This window comes from Dasypus novemcinctus, chromosome 2, assembly GCF_030445035.2.
Source record: "Dasypus novemcinctus isolate mDasNov1 chromosome 2, mDasNov1.1.hap2, whole genome shotgun sequence".
Taxonomy (NCBI): Eukaryota; Metazoa; Chordata; class Mammalia; order Cingulata; family Dasypodidae; genus Dasypus; species Dasypus novemcinctus.
In genome coordinates, this window is record NC_080674.1 from 129,995,127 (window position 1) to 130,017,331 (window position 22,205).

Here is a 22,205-nt window from a genome sequence, read left to right on the forward strand (position 1 = left end):
TGAGATTAGCTAAATATTATAGGAAAAGAGAAGCTGAAGAGTCTGCCTGTCAAGACAAGAACTGGTGCTTAGAGCAGCATCTAAGAAATGGTTAACCTATACAGAGATGTACAAAGAAAGTTTAATAATCTTCCCTCCACTAGTCTCTAAATCCACTCCCACTTCAGGTAATAATATGCCTTACCAATAAAAATCTGTGCACATATGTATTTGTCATTTTTAAAAACAAAATTCAATCCAATAAATATTACCTGCCTTTTTTTAAAACTTAATTTTCCAAGTCAATAGATAAAATCTCTCTATAAAATAAATTTTGACCATTTTATAGACTGGATGCTCCATGACTACACCAACCTCTCCCTCAACAATAGACACTTTTGGTACTACAAATAATACATCCATAAAACACCTCATCATCTAACACACAGCTCATGAATACTTCAACATGTTGTTTCTTTAGGCACAGATGTTTTTCTTTCCTTGGGACAGAACTCCCAGGCGGGATAGCTAGGTCAATAGGTATGTGTACTCTTCTTCTTTTAAAAAAAAAAAAACACACAAACATTTCTGAATTAGAACACACAAATGGAAAACTACCAAAATCAGTGAAGAATTTAATAAATTCTCACAAAGTAAACCACTCACATACTTAACCAGTCAGACCAAGAAACCGAACATTGTCAGAATCTCTGAAGTCTCTCTGGTGTTTCCTCCTAGTTGTTAACCACTGCTCTTTCCAAAGATAATTACTAATACCACAAATAAGTTTTGATTCCTTATGGAGTGATATGCAAAAATGGAATGGTACAGGATATATTTCTTTGTGTCTGGCTTCTTTCAATTAACATTGTGAGATTCATTGTTCTATACAGTTGATTGTTCACATTACTATATAGCATTTCATTGAATGAATATACAATTCATTCATTCTACTGTTGAGGGAGATTTGCACCGCTTCCAGTTTTGTATTATAGTGCTAATGTGAACACTGTTGTATATGTCTTTTGGCACACATTTGTATTTGTTTCTATTGGGTATATACCTAGGATTTAAACTATTGCACAGAGGGTGTAAGAATTTCAGCACTAGTAAATATTGCCGAAGTTTTCAAAATGGTTGTACTAATTTATATCCCCACCAAGGTGTGTGAGCATTCCAGTACTCCATATTCTTGCCAACGCTCCGTAGTATCAATCTTTTTCATTTTAGCAGTTCTGAAAGGATACATATTAGTATCTCATGGTGAGTTTACTTTGCATTCCTGCAAAGACTAAGGAAGTTGAACACTTTTTAGTATTTTTAATGGAATTTGGATAGCCTCTTTTGTAAAGATCATGTTCAAGCCTCTGGCCCTTTCTCTATTTCACTGTCATTTTTTGATATATATATATACCTGGTAAATCATTTGTCAGCTATAAAAACTGCAAATAATTTCCACTAGTCTTTGGCTTGCCTTTTCATTCCTTTAATGTTGTCTTTTGATTAACAGAATTTCTTTAATGTAGTCCAAATTCATCCATCTATGCCATTTTGGTTAGTGCTCTATGCCTTATTTAAGAATTTTCTTGTCTGCCTCAGTCTTGAAGATATTATCTTTTGCCTCCATTTCAAAGCTTTAGATCAATAATTCATCTACAATTGGTTTTGTGTACGGTATGAAATCAAGATTCATTTTTCTCCCCCTATATAACACCAATTCACCTAAGAGTATTTCCTGAAAAAAAAAAAAAATTTTTTTCTTTCCCTATTGCTCAGCAGTATCACCTGTATCCTATGTCACTCGTCCACAAATGTTTTTTTTTTCTTTGCACTCACTAAACCAGGGGTTCTTAACCTATTTTGTTCCACGGACCCCTCTGTCAGTCAGGTGAAATCCACGGATCCCTCCTCAGAATGCAGCAGCAGATAGTTTTACGATACTCAACAATGGCATGTCTTTAATTTAAATTTTAGGATTACTCAAAATTACATTTTACAAGTTTCCCATAACTTCAACCTAACACAGTTCAACATCTGTTCAAGCAGACATTTTTGGCAAAAATTTAGAAATTCCAGTTTTCCCATGGTGTCATAAAACCATGTCCGCCATCCTTACCAATCTCCTTGCATGCAGTTATCCACTGTACTCAGAACATGTTACCTCAAAATAAAAATCACACTAAGTCCACATGATACTGTGTATTATTAATAAATACATCATACCTGTACCAACACATCCCCACAAGAATAATATTTTTTTGAATTTTCAATTCAAGTTCACAAACCCCCTGAAATCTTTCCAGAGACCTCTTAGGGATCTATGGACCCCTGGTTAAGAAACCCTGTTCTAAACTGATCAATATTTCTATCTTTGCATCAACACTATACTGTCTTAATTACTGTAACTCCCTTAAAAGTTCTTGATATCTGATAGCAAAGTATTCCATCTTTGTTTTTTTTCAAAATGAGGCATTTTTGGACCCTTGCATTTTCATATACATCTAGTTTCTAGGAGGAAAAAAGCCTGGCTGGGATTTCATGATGGTACAGAATTTACAAATCAATTTGGCTAAAACTCGTATCTCTGCCATATTAATTTTTCAATCAATGAACATGGTTTAGCTCTTCGATTATTTAAGTCTTTGTTAATTTCATTTACTATTTTAAGTTCTCTTTATACAGAGACTAACAACCTTTTCTGATAGTGCTAGTAGGTATTTGATATTTTCAGATACAATTGTAAATGACAGTTAATTTTTCATTTTCTAATGGTCTAGCATACAGAAATAAGATTGATGGCTACATATTGATTTTGTTTCCAGTAAACCTGCTAAACTCACTTATTCTAATATTTCATCCATAGATATGTTTTGATTTTCTAAGTACATAACAGTGCAGTCTCCAAATAATGGCAGTTTTTTCTCCCTAATTTATATACCCTTTATTTCTTTTTCTTGTCCTATTACACTAAGACCTCCAGTACAATGTTGATAAGATGTGGTGATTAAGGGTTTCTTTCTCTCGTTCCTGATCTTAGTGGGAAAAAAAAATTTCATTATTTCAAGAAAAGTTTTCGTAGGTTTTATGTAGAAATCTTTTATTAGACAAAGAAAGTACCCCTCTATTCTTAGTTTACTAATTATCATGACTAGGTAGTGGCATTTTCTGTATCAATTAATATTCTTTTCCTTTTAAGTTGGTAAATAACCACCCATATATTTGTTTAATAAATCCATTTGGTTGAGATGCTTACAAGTTTTCTGTTTATATTCATTTATGTTTAAGATGGAACGTAAACTAATTAATTTCCTTCTTGTAAGGTCCTCATCAGATCTAGATTATACTTGCTTCCATTAAAGAAAAAATGAAAAGATAGGAATGGTTCTTGTTCCATATCCTGAAACAATTTTTGTGGATTGGTGTGATTTCTTCCTTAAATGTTTAGTAAAATTCAGATGCGAAGACATTTGAGCCTGGAGCTATCTCTGTGTGAAGGTTTTTCATTACAGTCTCAATTTTTCTACTAAGTTTAAGACTTTTTATATTTTGTGTTTTTTTTGGTGTCAGTTTTGGAAGTTCTTTTCTCAAGTTTATAGGCATAAAGTTGTTCATAAAATCCTCTTACAGCTTTAAGTTCTGTGGGATCTGTAGTCAAGTTCCCTTTTTCATTCCTGGTTTTGGTAATTTATGCCTACTTTCTTTGTCAAGGGGAAGGGTACCACTCAAAGAAACAACTTTTTGGCTTTGTTGATTTTATTGCACATTTTGCCTCTTTAATTAATTTTTACACATCTTGATTTTTATCTTTCTTCCACTTTCTTTAACTTGTTCCTGCACTGATTTTTCAAAAGGGCCATTTAGAAAGAATTTCTGCTTTTCATATTTTCTAATACATACACTTGAGTTTACAAATTTCCCTCAAAGCACAGCTTTTGCTAAAACCCACAAATTTTTTCTATTTTTAAAATTTTTATTTATTTTTCTCTTTTGTGTTTTCATTATCTTTTTTTGTTCTGAGTCCCTTTTTCCCTCCCCCTTTTTGGTTAGTTTTTCTCCTATCTCCGCTTGTTTTTGGTTTTCCACATTATTACAATTTTTTTTTAACAAACCCTTGTGGTGAAGGCTGCCTTTCAATAGATCGCAGTGAGGGAGCTGCTCTGCTATGCTGAAACCCTGGCCCAGAAGCAGGTTGTCTACTACCTACCCAAAGGATGTGAGGTGTGTGATGGGCAAGGGGGTGGTCCCATTTCCAGCTGTGCCCTGTTTCTCAGGATAAGGGGCACCACACGTGCAGGCATGCATGACAGACCACTGGCTGGGACAGTGGGGAGATCTGAGGCCAACCAAGGCTTCACAGCACTGCCATATAGTTCCACCTGGGCGGGATTCTGACTTAGAGGCATTCAATCATAATCCCACAGATGGTAGCTTCACACCATTGGCTCCTCAGCCAAGCACATACATCAAATGACTGAACCTATGGTCACAAGTTTTGATAGGTTGATTTATTCAGTTCAAAATATTCTAATATCACTGTGGTCTCCTGGGTAGCCACAGATTATTAGAAGTGAATAACATAATTTTCAACATTTAGGGATATTGCTTATCATTTTCTTGATTTCTAGTTTAATTTCACTGTTGTCAGAACATAATCTGAATTACAATCTGAAATTTGTTGATAATTGTTGTTTGATCCAGCATAAGAGAAATTTTGGCAAATGTTCCCTGTCCACTCCAAACACTTCTTTTCAGGAAGTGTTCTATACATAGTAATGGTTCATTGTGTCATCTAAATGATCTATATCTTTACTAATTTTCTGCTTTTGTTTTATCAGTTCCCAAGAAACTTAAGAAGAAAAAATCACAATCAATATAATAGATTCATCTATTTCTCCTTCTAGTTCTATTGATAACTGCATTATATAATTGTGGCTATGTTACCAGGTGCACGCAAATGTAGAGATACTTTATCTTCCAGGTGGACTGACCCTTTTATGATTATGAAAACATGTTATCTACAGAAATGTATAGCTACATGGCTTTACTTTTGATTAGTATTAATATAGTACAAATTTCTCTCTTTTTACAAGTTCAACTATTGTTTATCTTTATAGTCAAGCTATGTCTCTTGCAAGCAGCATACTATTAGGATTTGTCTTTACTTTTACTCAATCTTTGTATTTAATGGAAATATTTAGCCCATTTCTATTTAAAGCAATTGGGGTTTAAATCTTTCCAACTCTTAATTATTTTCTACTTGTTTTATTTTATGTTCCTTTTTTTCTTCTTTTGGATTAATCAATATTTTATGTCAATCAAGCTTTTCTTTTATCAGCTTGTTACTTAGGCATTTTAAAAAGAATTTTTAAAGTTTGTGAAATAAATGAAAATTCAAATAGAAAGACATCTACACTGTTTAATGTTGTACAAAAATATAAGCAGAACAAAAGTGAATTAAACGTTATCTCATTTGTTTACACCACTATCTGTACTATCTGTTCTATTAACTTCACTACTCCGACAAAAGAAAGTTGGGGGCAATCTAGGGATTAAGGAAGAGATTAAAAAAAAAACACCTTTTCTACCATGTTCATCATTCTACACATATAGCTGTGCTCACATACATGGCTTCTTTTATTTCTCCACTGTGCACAAATTTGGTTATACATAAAATTTAACCTGCTCAAATGATGATGGGCCAATGTCCTTGTGCATTGTCATAAAATTCAAACAAATGTGCAGCTACTAGCTTGTAATGTTTAGGGACTGCAAACATTTGAACCAGAAACAACTTCTTTTGATCCTCAGGCTTTGTAATATGTGCAAGGATATATGGATACTGAAGCAGTTCAAAATTTGTCTACACCAATTACCAATACAGTCATTAATAATCCGATCTTGTAAGGCTTTATATTGACAACCCAGTAGCTCTGTCATTAAGCATTTTAGTCCTTCAACTTCATCTTCTCCTGGATTAAGTTCACCACCAGATAATTTGAAGGAAGTTGTTCTCAGCTGTAGCAGTAACACATGGGGGAGCTGATGCTCATGTACAATTGATCAGAACTCCTATAGTCCTCCTTCCAATTTTATCAAATTCTTCCCTCATATGCTGAAAGCTGGCTGTTAAAGAACTATTCTTATAGGGGGGCTCTTTTGTGCCAAAAGTATCATTGTTAAGAGGGTACAGGTTGATGGTATGCTCCAGGGTGAGAGGCTTGGTCTGCTGGATGTACTTGTTGCCAAACTGGTTGATCTCTGGGGCCAGTTAGTCTGCCAGTGATTGGGTGGCACCATGGCAAGCTGGTAAGCATGGGCACTAACAGTGAGCAGAAAGGGGAGACTTTCCCTGTGTAGGCAGTCAGTATCTGTTCCTGCTCAGCAGCTGCCACCCAGCATTAACTATTTATGCATTTTTTTACTCTTCTTTTAAAATAACATGTATCCTTCGTTAATAAAATCTCACATTGTATTAGGGCCTTCAAAACTTAACCAATGATGCAAGAACCACTATACATTCTAACTCCACTTGTCCTCTTATAATGTACTATACTATTTGTCACGAATTTTAATTCTACATGAATTTTAATCCTACATATATTTAGAACCCAAGATATTGCTATTGTTTTCCTATAACCAATCAACAGTATTTGCGTATCTTATTGAAATTAAGTTGGTATCAAATCAAAATGTGACTGTTAACAGATTTAGTAGGTTAAATTTTAAGCTTAATGGTATCCACAAAGAAAATATATGAAAAATATATTCAGAAAGAATTAAAGAAACTCAAAATGGTACAACAGATAAAAAATCAAATATGAAAGTAGGCATTGATGGAAGAATTGAGGGACACAAAATGTATAAGACTAACAAAGATCAAATACCAAAATGGCAGAAGGTCCTGTATCATCAGTAGTTACTTTAAATGTAAATGGACTAAACTCTCCAGTCAAGAGACTGGGACTAACAGAATTGATAAGAAAGTATGACCCAACTATATGCTGTTTACAAGAGACTCACCTTAAATTCAAAGATACAAGTAGGTTCAAAGTAAAAAAGGATGGAAAATATACATACAATGGAAATAGTAACCATAAGAGAGCTGAGGTAGCTTTACTAATATCAGATCAATATTAGGAATTGATATTAATATAGACTTTGCCACATTGTTATGAGAGACAAAGTACATCCTTATACATTGAAAAAAAGGGTTCAATTCAAGAAGACAATATAATTGTAGATATATATGCACTTAACATCAGAGCCCCAAAATAAATGAAGCAAATATTGACAGATTTTTAAGGGAAAAACAGATGGTTCTACATAGAAGATTTCAATATGATCACATTCAATAATGGTTAGAACATCTAGACAACAGATCAATAAGAAAACAGAAGACCTGAGAAGATTATGAACATACTAGACTTAACAGACATAAATAGAATACTTCACCCAGCAGCAGCAAAATACAAATTCTTCTCTAGTGCACATGACTCATTCTCCAGGAAAGATCATTAGTTAGGTCACAAAACAAGTCTAATAAATTCAAAAATACTGAAATAACACAATGTATCTTCTCTGACTACAATGGAATGAAGCTAGAAATCAGTAACAGGGGGAGAACTGAAAATATACAAATATGTGGAAATTAAACACAAACTCTTACACAACCAATAAGTCAAGGAAGAAATCACAAGGGATATTAGGAAATATCTTAAGGTGAATGAAAAGGAAAACAGAACAAAGCAAACTTATGGAATGCAGGAAATGCAGTAAAGAAGGAAGTTTATAGCTTTAAAAGCTTAAAGAGAAAAAAGATCTCAAATTAGAGGCCTAAGCTCACACATGTATGATTTAGAAACAGAAGCACAAACTAAACCCAAAGCAAGCAGAAGGAAGGAAATAACAAAAACTATAGTGGAGATTAAAAAAATAGAGAATAAACAAAAAAAAAACAACACACAATCAACAAAACCAGAAGTTGGTTCTTTAAAAGGATCAATAAAACCAACTATGCTTTAGCTAGACTGACAGAGATGACAACTAAAATCACACAGGAAAGAGGGGACATTATCACTGACCTCACAGGAAAAAAAAAAGGATTATAAGAGGAAATCATAAACATCTGTATGCCAACAAAGTAGATATCCAAGATGAAAGAGACAAATTCCCAGAAATGCAAACTACCTAAACTAAAGAAAGAAGAAACAGACCAACACCAAGTAAAGAAAAACAAAACAAATCTAAAAAAAAAAACAACAAAATTCCCAACAAAGAAAAGCCCAAGACCAGATTAATTCACAGGTGAATTTTACCGAACATTCCAAGAAGAATTAAGACCAATCCTGCTCAAAGTCTTCCAAAATACTGAAGAAGATGTAACTTACTAACTCATTTTATGAGGCTAGTCACACCCTAATATTAAAGCCATATGATGACATTACAAGAAATGAAACTTACAGACCAATACTCCAAAACTTATGAATATAGGCACTAAACTCCTTAACAAAATACTAGCGAACCTAGGGAGTTGATGAAGCTCAGTGAGTTAGTGCCTGCCTCCCATATGTGAGGTCTCGGGTTCAATCCCCAGTACCTCCTAAAAAATTAGCAAACCAATCTAACAGCACATTAAAAGAATGATACACCATGATCAAGTGTGATTATTCCCAGGAATTCAAGGTGAATCAACATAAAATGTCATGTATCACTTTAATAGAACAAAGGAAAAAAAAGATCATCTCAATTGATGCAGAAAAGGCTTTTACAAATTCCAGTACCACTTTCTCAGATAACTAGGAATAGAAGGAAAATTCCTCTAAATGATAAAGGGCTAAAATGAAAAACCACAGCTCACATTATACTAAATGTTAAAAGAATGAAAACTTTCCCCCAGAGATCAGGAACAAGGATGTCCAAGGTCACGACTGTTATTCAACATAGCACTGGATGTGCTAGCCAGAGCAGTTAGTCAAGAAAAGTAAAAGCATCCAAAATGCAAAGGATAAAGTAAAACTTTTCCTATATGCAGATGACATGACTCTATATAGAGATATAATCCACAACAGAGCTCCTAGAGCTAATAAACAATTTCAGCAAAGTTGTTGGGTACAAATTCAACATGCAAAATTTGTGGTTCTATACACTAGTAATGGACAATCTGAAAAGGAAATCAAGAAAAACATTCTATTTACAATAAAACTAAAAGAATCAAATATGTATTAATAGTACTATATTTAACTAATTGTGGGAAAAAGAGTTTAGATTGTATATGAACTTAGTATGACCTGTTCCTTATTGTAAATGTTGCACCTGTTCTATTGTAGATTCTGCAACTGTTCCTTATTATATATGCAGTTGTTCCCTATTATTGTAGATGTTGCAGTTCAGATAGCAAACAGCTGCTTGTTAGCTCCTAAATAAATAGGATGTGGAAACTAGAGTCGAGGCTCTCAGTTCCAGAAGTTCTGAGTCCCCTAATCCCATCTTTATTTCCTTTCGTGTCTTTCTCTCTGTCCTTCATTTCATAAAGGTCTGTGTTGCCTTTGAGCCAACCTATTGCTGAGCTGATCTCAGCAACTGGTGCCCAACATGGGGCACAAAAGGAGGAAGGCTCACAGCAACTAATGATATAAATTACTTTCACACACAAAACTACAAAACACTGCTAATAGAAATTAAATAAGGGAAGTGGACTAGGCCCAATGGATAGGGTGTCCGTCTACCACATGGGAGGTCCACAGTTCAAACCCCAGCCTCCTTGACCCATGTGGAGCGGGCCCACGTGCAGTGCTGATGCGCGCAAGGAGTGCCCTGCCACGCAGGGGTGCCCCCCGTGCAGGGGAGCCCCACGCGTAAGGAGTGCGCCCCATAAGGAGAGCCACTCAGTGTGAAAGAAAGTTCAGCCTGCCAAGGAATGGCGCCACACACATGGAGAGCGGACGCAGCAAGATGACGCAACAAAAAGAGACACAGATTCCCATGCTGCTGACAACAGAAGTGGACAAAGAAGAACATGCAGCAAATGGACACAGAGAACAGACAACGGGGGGGGGGGGAGGGAGGGGAGAGAAATAAATAAAAATAAATCTTAAAAAAAAAAAAGAAATTAAATAAATGGAAGGATATTCCATGTTCATGGACTAGAAGACTAAATATTGTTAAAATGTCAATTCTACCCAAAGCAATTTACAGATTCAATACAATCTAATCAAAATTGCAACAGTCTTCTTTACAGAAATGGAAAACACAATCATCAAATTTATACGGAAGGAAAATGGGCTATGGAAAGGTAATGGGATCTGAATAGCCAAAACCATCATGAAAAAGAAAAGTGAGGTCGGAGGACTCACACTACCCAATTTTAAAACTTAGGACAAAGCTACAGTAATTAAAACAGCATAGTACTGGCACAAGTACAAATATGTAGACCAATGGAATCAAAGGAAAAGTTGAGAAATAAACCCTCATATATGGCTAACTGATTTTTGACAAGGGTGCCAGGTTCACTCATTGGTGAAAGTATAGTCTCTTCAACAAATGGTGCTAATAAAACTGGATATCCAATATGCAGAAGAATGAAAGTGGACCCCTACATCACTCTACATATTATACAAAATGGATCAAAACCTAAAAATAAGACCAAAACTCTAAAACTTCTAGAAGAAAACAATGGGAAGTATCTTCAGGACCTGGTGTTAGGCAATGGTTTTTTTTTAGACTTTACACCAAAAGCAGGATCAATTAAATCAGTCGAACTTCATCAAATAAATTGACTTCATCAAAAGGAAAACTTTTGTACAAAAGCCTTCAGCATGAAAATAAAAAGACAACCTACACTGTGATCTATATAGCTTTTAAAAATAAAAATAAAATGGTGGGGGAAAAATAAAGACAACCTACAAAATAGCAGAAAATATTTGGGAACCATATACCCGATAAAGGTTTACTACCCAGAATATAAAAGAAATATGTCAATTTAACAAAAATACAAATGACCCAATTAACAAATAAGCAAAGAGACTTGATCAGGTATCTCTCCCAAGATATACAAATGGCCAATAGGAACATGAAAAGATGCTCTACATCATTAGCCATTAGGAATCAAAATCACAATGAGATACCATTTCACACCCACTAGAATGGCTACTATTAAAAAAATGGAAATTAGCAAGTGTTGCAGAGTTTGTAAAACAAGAGGAACAGTTGTTCATTGTTTGTAGGAAAGTAAAATGGTATAGCTTCTTTGGAAAACATTTTGGCAGTTCCATAGAAAGTTAAACAGAATCCCTGTATGATCTGGCAATGTCACTTTTAGGTATAGACCCAAAAAAATGTGAAAACAGGGACTTAGATATTTTCACATCAACATTCATGGCAGCATTATTCACAACTGCCAAAAGATGGAAGCAAGCCAAGTGTCCATCAACAAAGGAATGGATCAACAAAATATGGTATATGCAAACAATGAGGTATTATTCAGCTGTAAAAAGGAATGAAGTTCTGATATATATAACAACATGGATGGACCTTGAAGAGATTATGTTGAGTGAATTAAGCCAGACACAAAAGGATGAATATTTTATGACTTGCTGATAAGAAATAATTAGAATAAGCAAATTCATAGAGTAAGAAAGAATACAGGTTACCAGGAGCTGGGGTTGGGTATAGGACGGGGAATTAATGCTAATTGGTATAGAATTTCTGTTGGGATGATGGAAAAGGTTTGATAATGTATGGTGGCAATAGTAGCAAAACATTGTCAATGTAATTAACACCACTGAATTACAAACTGTAATGTGGCCGAAAGGGGAAATTTTAGGTTGTATATGTTACTAAAATAAAAACAAAAACATAGGACTGTACAATACAGTGAACCCTATGTAAACAATGGTCTATATAGTTAATAGTACAATTATAAAAGTGTTCTTTCATGAATTATAACAAATGTACCACACTATTGCAAAGTTTTATAATAGGGAAGACTGCTGGGAAGGAGGTGTATATGGGAACTCTATATTTTCTGCATGGTTCTTCTGTAAACCTACAACTTGAATATACATATATATACATACATACATAAACCAAAAAAAAGAAAAATTGTGAAGGCTCAAGTAACTAAAAAAGTTAAAAAGTAGTAGAAAAAGTATAATAGAAGACTGAAAAATCCAAAAGACGGTTCTATACAAAGGTCAATAAAGAACATGCCTGGGAAACGGACTTGGCTCAGTGTTAGGGCATCCGCCTACCACATGGGAGGTCCCGGTTCAAACCCCGGGCCTCCTTGACCTGTGTGGAGCTGGCCCATGTGCAGTGCTGATGCACGCAAGGAGTGCCATGCCACGCAGGGGTGTCCCACGCGCAACGAGTGCGCCCTATAAGGAGAGCCGCCCAGCACGAAAGAAAGTGTAGCCTGCCCAGGAATGGCGCCACCCACACGGAGAGCTGACACAACAAAAAGACACAGATTCCTGTGCCGCTGACAACAACAGAAGCAGACAAAGAAATAAGACACAGCAAAAACAAAACAAAACAAAACAAAAAAACACACACAGAAAACAGACAACCGGGTGGGGGGGAGGAAAGAGAAAGAAAGAAATCTAAAAAAAAAAAAAGAAAAGAATATGCCTAAGCCAAAAAAGGTGAATGAATGAATGAACAATTTAGAATGGAAAAGGGCATAACTAAAGAATAATAGCTAAGAAAACAGTTAAGCAACTTATGAAATATGAAAACAATGAAACTGACAAATCCTTAAGAATTATAAATTATAAGGAACTCTATCAGAAAGGAAGAGATGTGAATTTTGTAATTATAGATATTTGATCAATAATTAAGAAAGAAAATACAAGGCGGCAAAGGTTTAACAAGAGACTAGTACAATATTCAAGGAACAGATGATGCCAATTTGGTACAAATAGAAAAACGATAAGAGGAAAAAAAGGGAATGCTCATTTTATGAAACTATAACAACCTTGTTATCAAGACCAGAGAAACATTTTAAGAAGAAAAGCAAACTGGGGCCAATCCCCTGGTAAACACAGACTTAAAGATGCTAAACAATATTAGCAAAATCAATCTAGTAATTTAGAAAAAGATAAAAAATGATGATGTTTTAGTGTTCAAATCTCAGGAATTCAGGTTGAGTCAATGTTAGAAAATTTATGAATGTAATTCACATTACAAATTAAAGGAGAAAAACCCTATAACTACCTTAACAGAGGAAAACATTTCACAAAATTTAGCATTCATTCATGAGTAAAAAAACAAATTCTCAGCAAACTCAGAATGGAAGGCAACTTGCCTGAGAAAGGTAGCAAAAAAAAAAAAAGAAAAACAAAGAAATGGTAAATCACAGAAAGCACTGCTCATAAATTCAGGAACTCAACATGGATGTCTATTATCACCACTTTCATTCAATGAGTAATGGAAATCATCTACAAGGTACTAAAATCAAGAAACAGAACTTAAGAGTATAAGGATCAGAATAGGAGTAACAAAATTCTCATTATCCACAGGTAGTATCACTACTCACACAGAAAACAACAAAGAATTTACAGACACATTAATGTACATCCAAGTAGTTCAATAAAAGATCAAGGGAAGCAGTTTTGGCTCAACTAATAGAGCATCCATCTACCATATAGGAGGTCCAGGGTTCAAACCCAGGGCCTCCTGACCCATGTGGTGAGCTGGCTCTTGCGCAGTGCTGATGCGTGCGAGGAGTGCTGTGACACTCAGGGGTGTCCCCCACGTAGGGGAGCCCCACATGCAAGGAGTGAGCCCTGCAAGGAGAGTCGCTCTGCATGAAAAAAAGCACAGCCTGCCCAGGAGTGGTGCCACACACACGGAGAGCTGATGCAGCAAGATGACTCAACAAAAAGAGATAAAGATTCCTGGTGCTGCTGACAAGAAAGTGGACACAGAGGAACACACAGGGAATGGACACAGAGAACAGACAATGGGGGTGGGGGGAAGGGGAGAGAAATAAATAAAAAATTAAAATCTTTAAAAAATAAAAATAAAAGATCAATATACAAAAGTCAACTGCATGTCTTGGCAGTCTCAAACAGAAACTTTAGTTTTTGAAAAGATATTTATAACATAAAACATTAAATACCAAGAATAAATATAATAAAAAATATATAAGATCATGATAATCACAAATTTTCATTGAAACTAATGAGAGGCCTAAATATTTGGAGTGATAAACCATGTTCATAGTGGGAGGACTTAATCAATATATCAAATGTCCCCAAATTGATTATATACAATTCTACTTAAAATTCCAACAATGTTTTCTTTGGCAATTGGTAAGACCAAACAGCTAAGAATAGCGAAGACAATTTTAATGAAAAGAACAAAGTGGGGGGAAGCGGATGTGGCTCAAGTGACTGGGCTCCCATCTACCATACAGGAAGTCTAGGATTTGATTCCTGGGGCCTTCTTGTGAAGGCGAGCTGGCCCATGTGGAATGCTGGCCCACATGGAGTGCTGGCTCACTCAGAGAGCTGGGTATCAAGATGACACAACAAAAAGAGACACAGAGGAGAGACAATAAGAGACACAGCAGACCAGGAAGCTGAGGTGGTGCAAGAGATTGACCGCCTCTCTCCCACTCCAGAAGGTCCCAGGATCAGTTCCCAGTGCCGCTTAAAGAAAAGACAAGCAGACACAGAAGAACACACAGTGAATGGACAGAGAGCAGACAATGGGGGAGAGGGAAATTAATAAATAAATCATTAAAAAAAAAAAAAAAGGTGGGGAGACTTACCTACTTTTCATAAAGTGTTAGAAATACAGTATGGCTGGAGCAGATATAAACAAACAGAAAAAGGAACAGAGATGCAGAAAAACCCAAAAGCAAGCATATAAGAAAGTGGGATGACAGAGGTAATATTATAGATCAGTGGGGAAAGGATCAGCTATTAATTAAAACATGTGGAGCAATATGTTATCCATACAGAAAAGACTGGAGCCCTAACTTAGGTTATACTTAAAAATCAACTCAGATGCATTAAGTACTTAAATGTGAAAATCAAACTTGGAAAGTTTTAGAAAACAAAAAACAAAAAACATAGAAAATCTTAATGACTCTAGGGAAAGATTTCTGAAACAAGATATTAAAAGTCCAAACTAAATGAAAGATTGAAAAGTAAGCTTTAAATTGAAAACTGAAAAGTAAGCTTTCATGATTCTTTAAAAGGCAGCATAAAATAAAAAGACTAGTCAAAAAACTGGAGAAGACTTTAGTATCCTAAAATACAATATTCCTAAAATACAATATTCCTAAAAATCAGTAAGAATAACACAAACCCAACAGAAAAAATGAGCAAAACAGAAACAGGGCATTTCATGGTTGAAGAAACAAAAGTGGCCAATAAATATCTGAAAAGATGCTCAAACTAATTAGTAATCTGGGAAATGAAAATTTAAGCCAGAAAGTAATAACTTTTGGCAAAAATGAAGACATTTGATAATAGCCAAGCGTTGGCCAAGATGTGAAGAACAAAAACAATTATACATTACTATTTGGAACTGCAAATTTGTATAAATACTTTAGACAATAATTTGGCAATATGTAGTGACCCTGAAGATATGAGCATACCCTATTACCAGAAATTCCACTTTTAGGCATATATCTTAGAGAAACAGTTGTATGTTTCTTAGATGTACAAAAGTGTTCAACTAGTTGTCTATTATAAGAAAATCTGGAAAAAACCTATGACCTTGGAAAGAAGATAGGACGACCTTGGAAAGAAGATAGGACATTGTGGTATATTTCATCTGCTTACATTTTTAAAAGTAATAAAAATGAACTAGCTACTCACATCAACATAGCTAAATCTCAAACAATTTTGTGTGAAAGTAGCCACAGAAGAAGGAATAACAGAAAATGATTACATGTATATAAAGTATTTAAAAATATATAAAACTAAGTAATGTTGCTGATGGATGTTATAAAATTATAAAGAAGAAAAAACAAAGAAAAAAAGGAAATAAAATTATAAAGAAAAGCAAAGGAATAATAAACACCAAAATAAGGAGAGTGGGTACTTCTGGAGAGGAGGGAAGGGATGCAGATGAGAAAATTTGCAGAGGGCTTCTGAAGCACTGATAATGCTGCTTCTTAAACACGAAGTGGGGTGGAGTGGGAGTGGGGGGCACATAAGAAATCCTTTTTGGAAGATGTAATATATTTCACTGAAAAAGTACTTATTAGAAGAAATATAAAAAGGAAAGAAAGGAAGGAAAGGCAATCTGGGTAAAAAAAATACAAATTTAAATAGCTCTGGTTGAGCAGGGGATGAGATGCCAATGATTTTTATTTCTTATGTTATATGGTGCTGCAGAATTTCCTTTTTTAAAAAATTGTGCAGGTTTGGTTGTAAAGAGAAAAAAAATAAGAATAAAAAGGCAATTTTTAAATTTTAGGTTACTTTGTAAAACTAACCTAAAATAAAACTTGAACCATTTTTATTCTAAAACGTATGAAAGCCCTTAAATGTCTTGAATTTTTAATCAAGGATACTGCATTAATAATATTCACACATGCACACAAAAATTAGAAGTTAAAGAAATTCTCACTGCTGCCAGGTGCTCTGGGTTAAAGGCTCCTCAATCAAGTGAGTATAATCTTTATTTTGCCTTGGTTGCCTATAAATCCAGAGAAGAGATGTAAACATACATACACTAGACTAAACAGCAGCTAAAAAGTGGCCAATGCTTCTCTCCCACTCACACATATCATGTAAGTCTGTGGGAAAAAAGTTACAACTAAGCTAAGAACTCAAGTAAAGTTTTCTGAAAATAACCCAGAGCTGACAAGTCAGTAGGAGGGCCTGGATGGTTTCAAGACACAGTTTTTAACCAAGATTTGGACCTCCAACTGTTTTCTTAAACAAAGATTTACATCCCATCCTTGGCTAAATTACTTATAAATTAATCAAAGTAATTACTCTGAGTGGATAAGCAGGAGGCTGGACAAGATAGTGCTGAAGTCAGCCAATGAAGTCTGGGTTATTTTAACTAAATATATCAGCTTAGTTTTAAACAGATCTACTGTGCACAAATATGGTAAGGGACCCACATCCTACCCAAAATCAGTTCTGTTTCCTGTCCTGGGGATAAACATATCTAGTTTTAATATATTTGACATAGTAAAAATGTTAAAATTTTCAGAATTTTTATCTCATAACAATGATTCATTTATTTTTAAAAAGTAATGGCTTTTATTCTTTCTACAAATTATATTCTAAGGCATCAAGAAATCCTTTTAAGTAAATACGTTATCATTTAGAACACAAGGAGTAAAATAGACAGTTTTGGGCATCTGTAGACCAAATGAATATAAGATTTGTTTTGGTTTTAAAATATTTCTATGTAATTTATCACCATGGAGAAAGGAAAATAAGAAACTAAACATTGTAGTCTCTTAAATGTCTACTTTTTAAAGCTGTGTCACGCTTCATCCCAAGATACCAAACCCAGAATGCATGAGTGTGTCATTCTCTTGTTTTCTGAACCAGGATCCATTTTTTGCTTTACTTATTTTTACATTGTCACAGCTGTTGCCTACCCACTTACTAAAGAAGAAAAAAGGTAAAAACTTGGTTACAGACTTTTATGGTTGCTAATCAAAAGAAAAAAATTTTTCTAAATAATTAAAAGATTACACTTTTTAAATTCACCAATTGACTATACTAGGTCACCTTTGAGTAATGGAAATCTCTGTTTAAACATTCTTTTGGCAATGGGCACCAAGTATTAGATCTCATTTCCAAGCTTTACCAGCTGGGTTTTGTCATTAACGTTTATTAACAATCTAAGATATGGCTTTCACTGTCTAATCCGTACTACACAAATGTTTTGTATGGCCCTCCAGAGGGTTTTGCTGTGACAAATTATTGGCAGAGATTATAGCCCCGTGGCTATTCACCAGAGGCAATGTAAAATTAACATGGTACTAATCCAATTTAAACAAGAAGTTGAACAAACAATCCTCTGAACAAAAGCAGAAAGAGGATTCCAATTTTATATTCAAACACAGTAAGTGTGTTTTTAATAAAAAGTTTTAGGAAAAAGTTTTGAAGTAATTTTCACACATATGAAATGTGCCAATTTGATGAAGGTATAATTTTAATCTTCCAAAAAATGTTAGTGGCAGAGAACAATTCACTATGGTAATCCCAAGGTCCATTACATTTTTCCTTAAAGTGTTGCATCTTGCATGTGGTCTGCAGATCAATGATTCCTAGTGACTTCGAAATCTGTTCACAAAGTACTTTCTAAAGCAGGAAGTTTGTGGGATAGGGAATGAAACTAGGCTATGGTAAAAAAGCAATGAAGATCACTGCACTCAAAGAATGAGACTATTACTTTTATTTTCTAACTTGCAAGGAGTTTCAACTCAAAATTTTATTTGAACCAGTAACTGAACCCTATGTTTTCTTCTTTTAATACACTTCCAGCAACTCAAGAGAAAAAAGGCACCTGAACTTTTATGCTGTCCATTCTGTCATTAGGAACAAACAGATAAACTTACTTTGCCAATGGTTTCTGGACAAGAAGGTAGAAAATACATCGGAAGAAAGGGTAAATAGAAAATAAAGGATTAAATGGAAAAGACCCAAGAGAGAGCAAAAGCATATGAGGATGTGTGTGTTAGGAAGGAGAGATACTTGGATGGAAACCTTTATACTGAATTCCTTTTTAAGGATACTGTATCAGTACCTCAGTGTAAAGCTAACAAAGAGGCATGAATTTGGGGAAGCCTATTAATAACATTATTTATTTACTTTATATATTTAAAAACCATCTCAAAAAGTAAAAAAAATGAAAACAATATAATCTGTTAACATACAAATTGAACATGACTAAAAATATCTAGAGTTTATGCAAATTATGATGAAATTATTGTTTCAATTAATTATAATTATTCATTTCTCCAAAAGAAATGCCCTAAACAACAGTTAATATTTTTCCTTCTTTTCAATTGATTTTCTTATAATTAATTGCCACTGCATTATTCTCTCATCCTTCACTACTCAAAATTCCAATGGCAGGTGCTATCTTCTTCCCCATCTATTCTCTATTTTTAAAACTTGAAATAATCTCAAATTTAGTAACTTTCAAAAAATATAAAAAACTTTACTTTTAAAGAGGTTTTAGATTACAGTAAAGTTACATCGAAAATATAAGGATTTCCATATATCCCACTCCCTCCCCCTTATATCTAGTAGTTTCATTTGAAAGTTTTCTCTTTGAAGTGTTTCTCCTTTAACCTTGAGTAACAAATACATTAGTCAAGTTGTCCTTGTTTTTCTGATACTTATTTTCTATCATTTTCACTGACTTTGCTTGCATTTTCCATGCCTCTGCTATATACTTGTTAAAATATTAGTCCTTCCAGCTGAACGTTAAGTTACCTATGGAAGAAAACAGCCATATCCACAGTATCTAACACTTGTGCAAGGTACATATAGCAGGCTCTCGATAAGCACTTGTGAAATGATGAATGAAGGAATGAACAAATGAACTATCGACGTTTCTCCAGACTCAAGGCATTCACATTCCTTTATGCTCAAACTTCAGCAAGTTCATCTAATAACATTCTTGAATATATGGATACTTCCTTACATTGTTTTTTTCTTCTGTAGTTTTCTAAAGAACATCGATTAACTACCATCCAAAACCAATGTTATTACTCCAACTATACACTACTCCACTTCTCTACTACTATCTAAACAACATCCTCCTGTGCTCCTGACTTAAACATTTTAAAATTGTTAGCGACTATCATTTCTTTGAGCAACTATTCCATCACAAAGCCTTTCGATATTTGTCCTGTTCATCAATATCCAAAGATATTATCCAATTAGGTCCTCATAGTCTGAAATCCCAAACCCTACTCTAGTAGCTTTATGGCTCATAATCTTCTAATAATAGTTACAATCTGCTGGGCAGATATTATGTACCAAACACTGCATTAAATACTTCACCAAGCTCTCATTTAATTCTTAGAACTGAGAGGAAAAATTTCTCATTGTACTAATGAGGAGCCTAATCAGACTAATCAGAGATTAAATTATCAAGGTTGCAGAGGTAGTAAAAGGTAGAGTCAGCTTCAACCCAGGTCTCTCGACTCCAAGCTATGTATGTTGCCTCTGACAGAATTTGTATTCTGTTTTTAACAGCTATTCTCATATTATTTTCTTGTCCCCAATTCGATAGGGACTATACTGTATGTAACTTAAGTATCTGGACATCATGACTTTATATTAGCTTCTCCTCTTTCCTATTATTAGGTCAAGTAGATTAGACTCTAAATATAAATCTTGTTCATATTTTATGCAATCTTATTCATTTGAAGAAATTACCCCCACAGTTAAGATTAATCTCTCATGAAGTTAATAGCATTTATTGTCTAGCAGCAGGAAGGAAAAAATATAACATAAAAATAATTCAGGAAAATATCAAGGTTTTCAGACTTTTAAACAGTGTAAAAATTCCATGTGAAACCTTACAAGTGTCTTCTCAGGAATAACATTAAATATGCTCTTAAATTTAAGGACTTTTCCCCCCAGTTATCCTTAAATTCCCCCCACCCTATCCCTGAAAGGCATTCCCAACAGAAAGAAATTAACATTAAGGAGGAAAGTGTGGTAATTCTGTAGGTGAAAGAAAAAACTTATTCCCAACTTCTTCTGAGGAAAAGGATAGTTGGCAATTTTTAAAAAGTACCTAAAAATTGTTTCAATTTTAAGAAAAAGTAGGATTTTATATAGAACACGTTGGGGAAAAAAGTCTCTAATCTCAAAAATAGCACTAAAGATTCAAATGCAAACATACAGATACTGCCAAATATGCAAGCTTGTAAAGAATGGGGGGGAGAAAAGACATAAAAAGAACAATCCATCATCAGCTATAAACTACATACCTGTTTAAGTCTGGCAAGTTCTTTCAAAGCTCGTCCCCATTGCTGCTTGTAATGCAGTTTAGATTTAGTTGCAGATTCCAACTTTCTTTCAAGTTCAACCTAACAGTGATTAAAATCATATCAAGTGAAACACTATACCACTGTGTACAATTACTGAAAGATAATATATACAGAGTCTGGCTTAAGAAGAGTTTATGTAGTGTAACATACGACATCATCTAAAACTGTTATATAATTTACTCTAAATATTATGGCACATGAACATTTTCTTGTTTAAAATATAGTCTAATTTTTATTGCCTAACAGCCTATACTAAAAAGAAGTGAATTAGTCCTAACTTTTAGACAGTTACTATAAATGCATTTAAAACACATATATTGTCTGAAGATCCACCACAGGGTGAAAAATACAATCATTTTTCTATAAAAAGCAGTTCTAACCATCAGCATTCCAATTAAGCTGGCACTCTGAATCTTAGAAACTAAATTATTCCTTTCAGAGGCCTATCATTATGTGGAATTTTGTTTTATAATGAGGAGAACTAGTAGAGATACTTTTATAACTACATTTTGGCAAAGTCACAGAATGCTGAAAACAGAGAAATGTTTTATCAGAAAGCACTTTATTAAGAAAGAGTACAAAGTCAAAAATATTTTAAGGATGTTAAAATAAACCCCAGAGTAAGAAAAATAATCCTTCTTAATAACACATATCCAACTTTTATTTTCTATTTTTCCTCAAATATATAAAGAAACACAAAAGTGATTCAATAAAAAAAGTTTTGGTTATTTATACTCACAGCAGGCAATCTGTTGTGCATGAACTGAAGCCAACTTGGCTATGATTTTGGAATGTATTCTCTCAACATTTCAAGCCAAGTACCAAACAAATTCATGTAGCCAACAGACAGTTTTACTATTTAAGTGATAATGTAATAATCTGCCTGAATTATAGTAAAATACTGTTACTCTGAACCAGTCTAATTATTTTTATACCAAGTATAGTTTTTCCCACATAGAAAACTCCGAAAGTTTTGTAAGGAAAATAAGAACGAAGGCACTATCCAAAAATTAAAACTTCAGAAAACTCACACGAAACTAGAGTGAAAGAAAAAGCAGATTGCCAAACTCCCTTTACAAAAGACAAGAACAGTCTTTGCAGTAATAGATGACTAAATGGAGTCAAGGTTTTTTCTGCTTTACAAATCCCTACTGCATGGATTTAACTGTGTTGACATTTCACAACTAGATTCAAGCATACTTAAGTTGAAAAATACTGCTGAGATTAC

At 34.2% G+C, this 22,205-nt stretch overlaps 1 protein-coding gene and 1 pseudogene across 1 annotated transcript in view; both read right to left on the reverse strand.

Annotated features, from left to right (window-relative positions):
- Positions 1-22,205, reverse strand: part of CEP120 (centrosomal protein 120) — an 84,282-nt gene that overhangs the window by 5,920 nt on the left and 56,157 nt on the right. The window contains exon 19 of the mRNA XM_012524554.4: positions 20,918-21,016. Coding sequence (XP_012380008.1) covers positions 20,918-21,016 — 99 coding nt within the window. The remainder of the gene's footprint in view (positions 1-20,917; positions 21,017-22,205) is intronic.
- Positions 91-18,562, reverse strand: LOC139439842 (cleavage and polyadenylation specificity factor subunit 5 pseudogene; annotated as a pseudogene).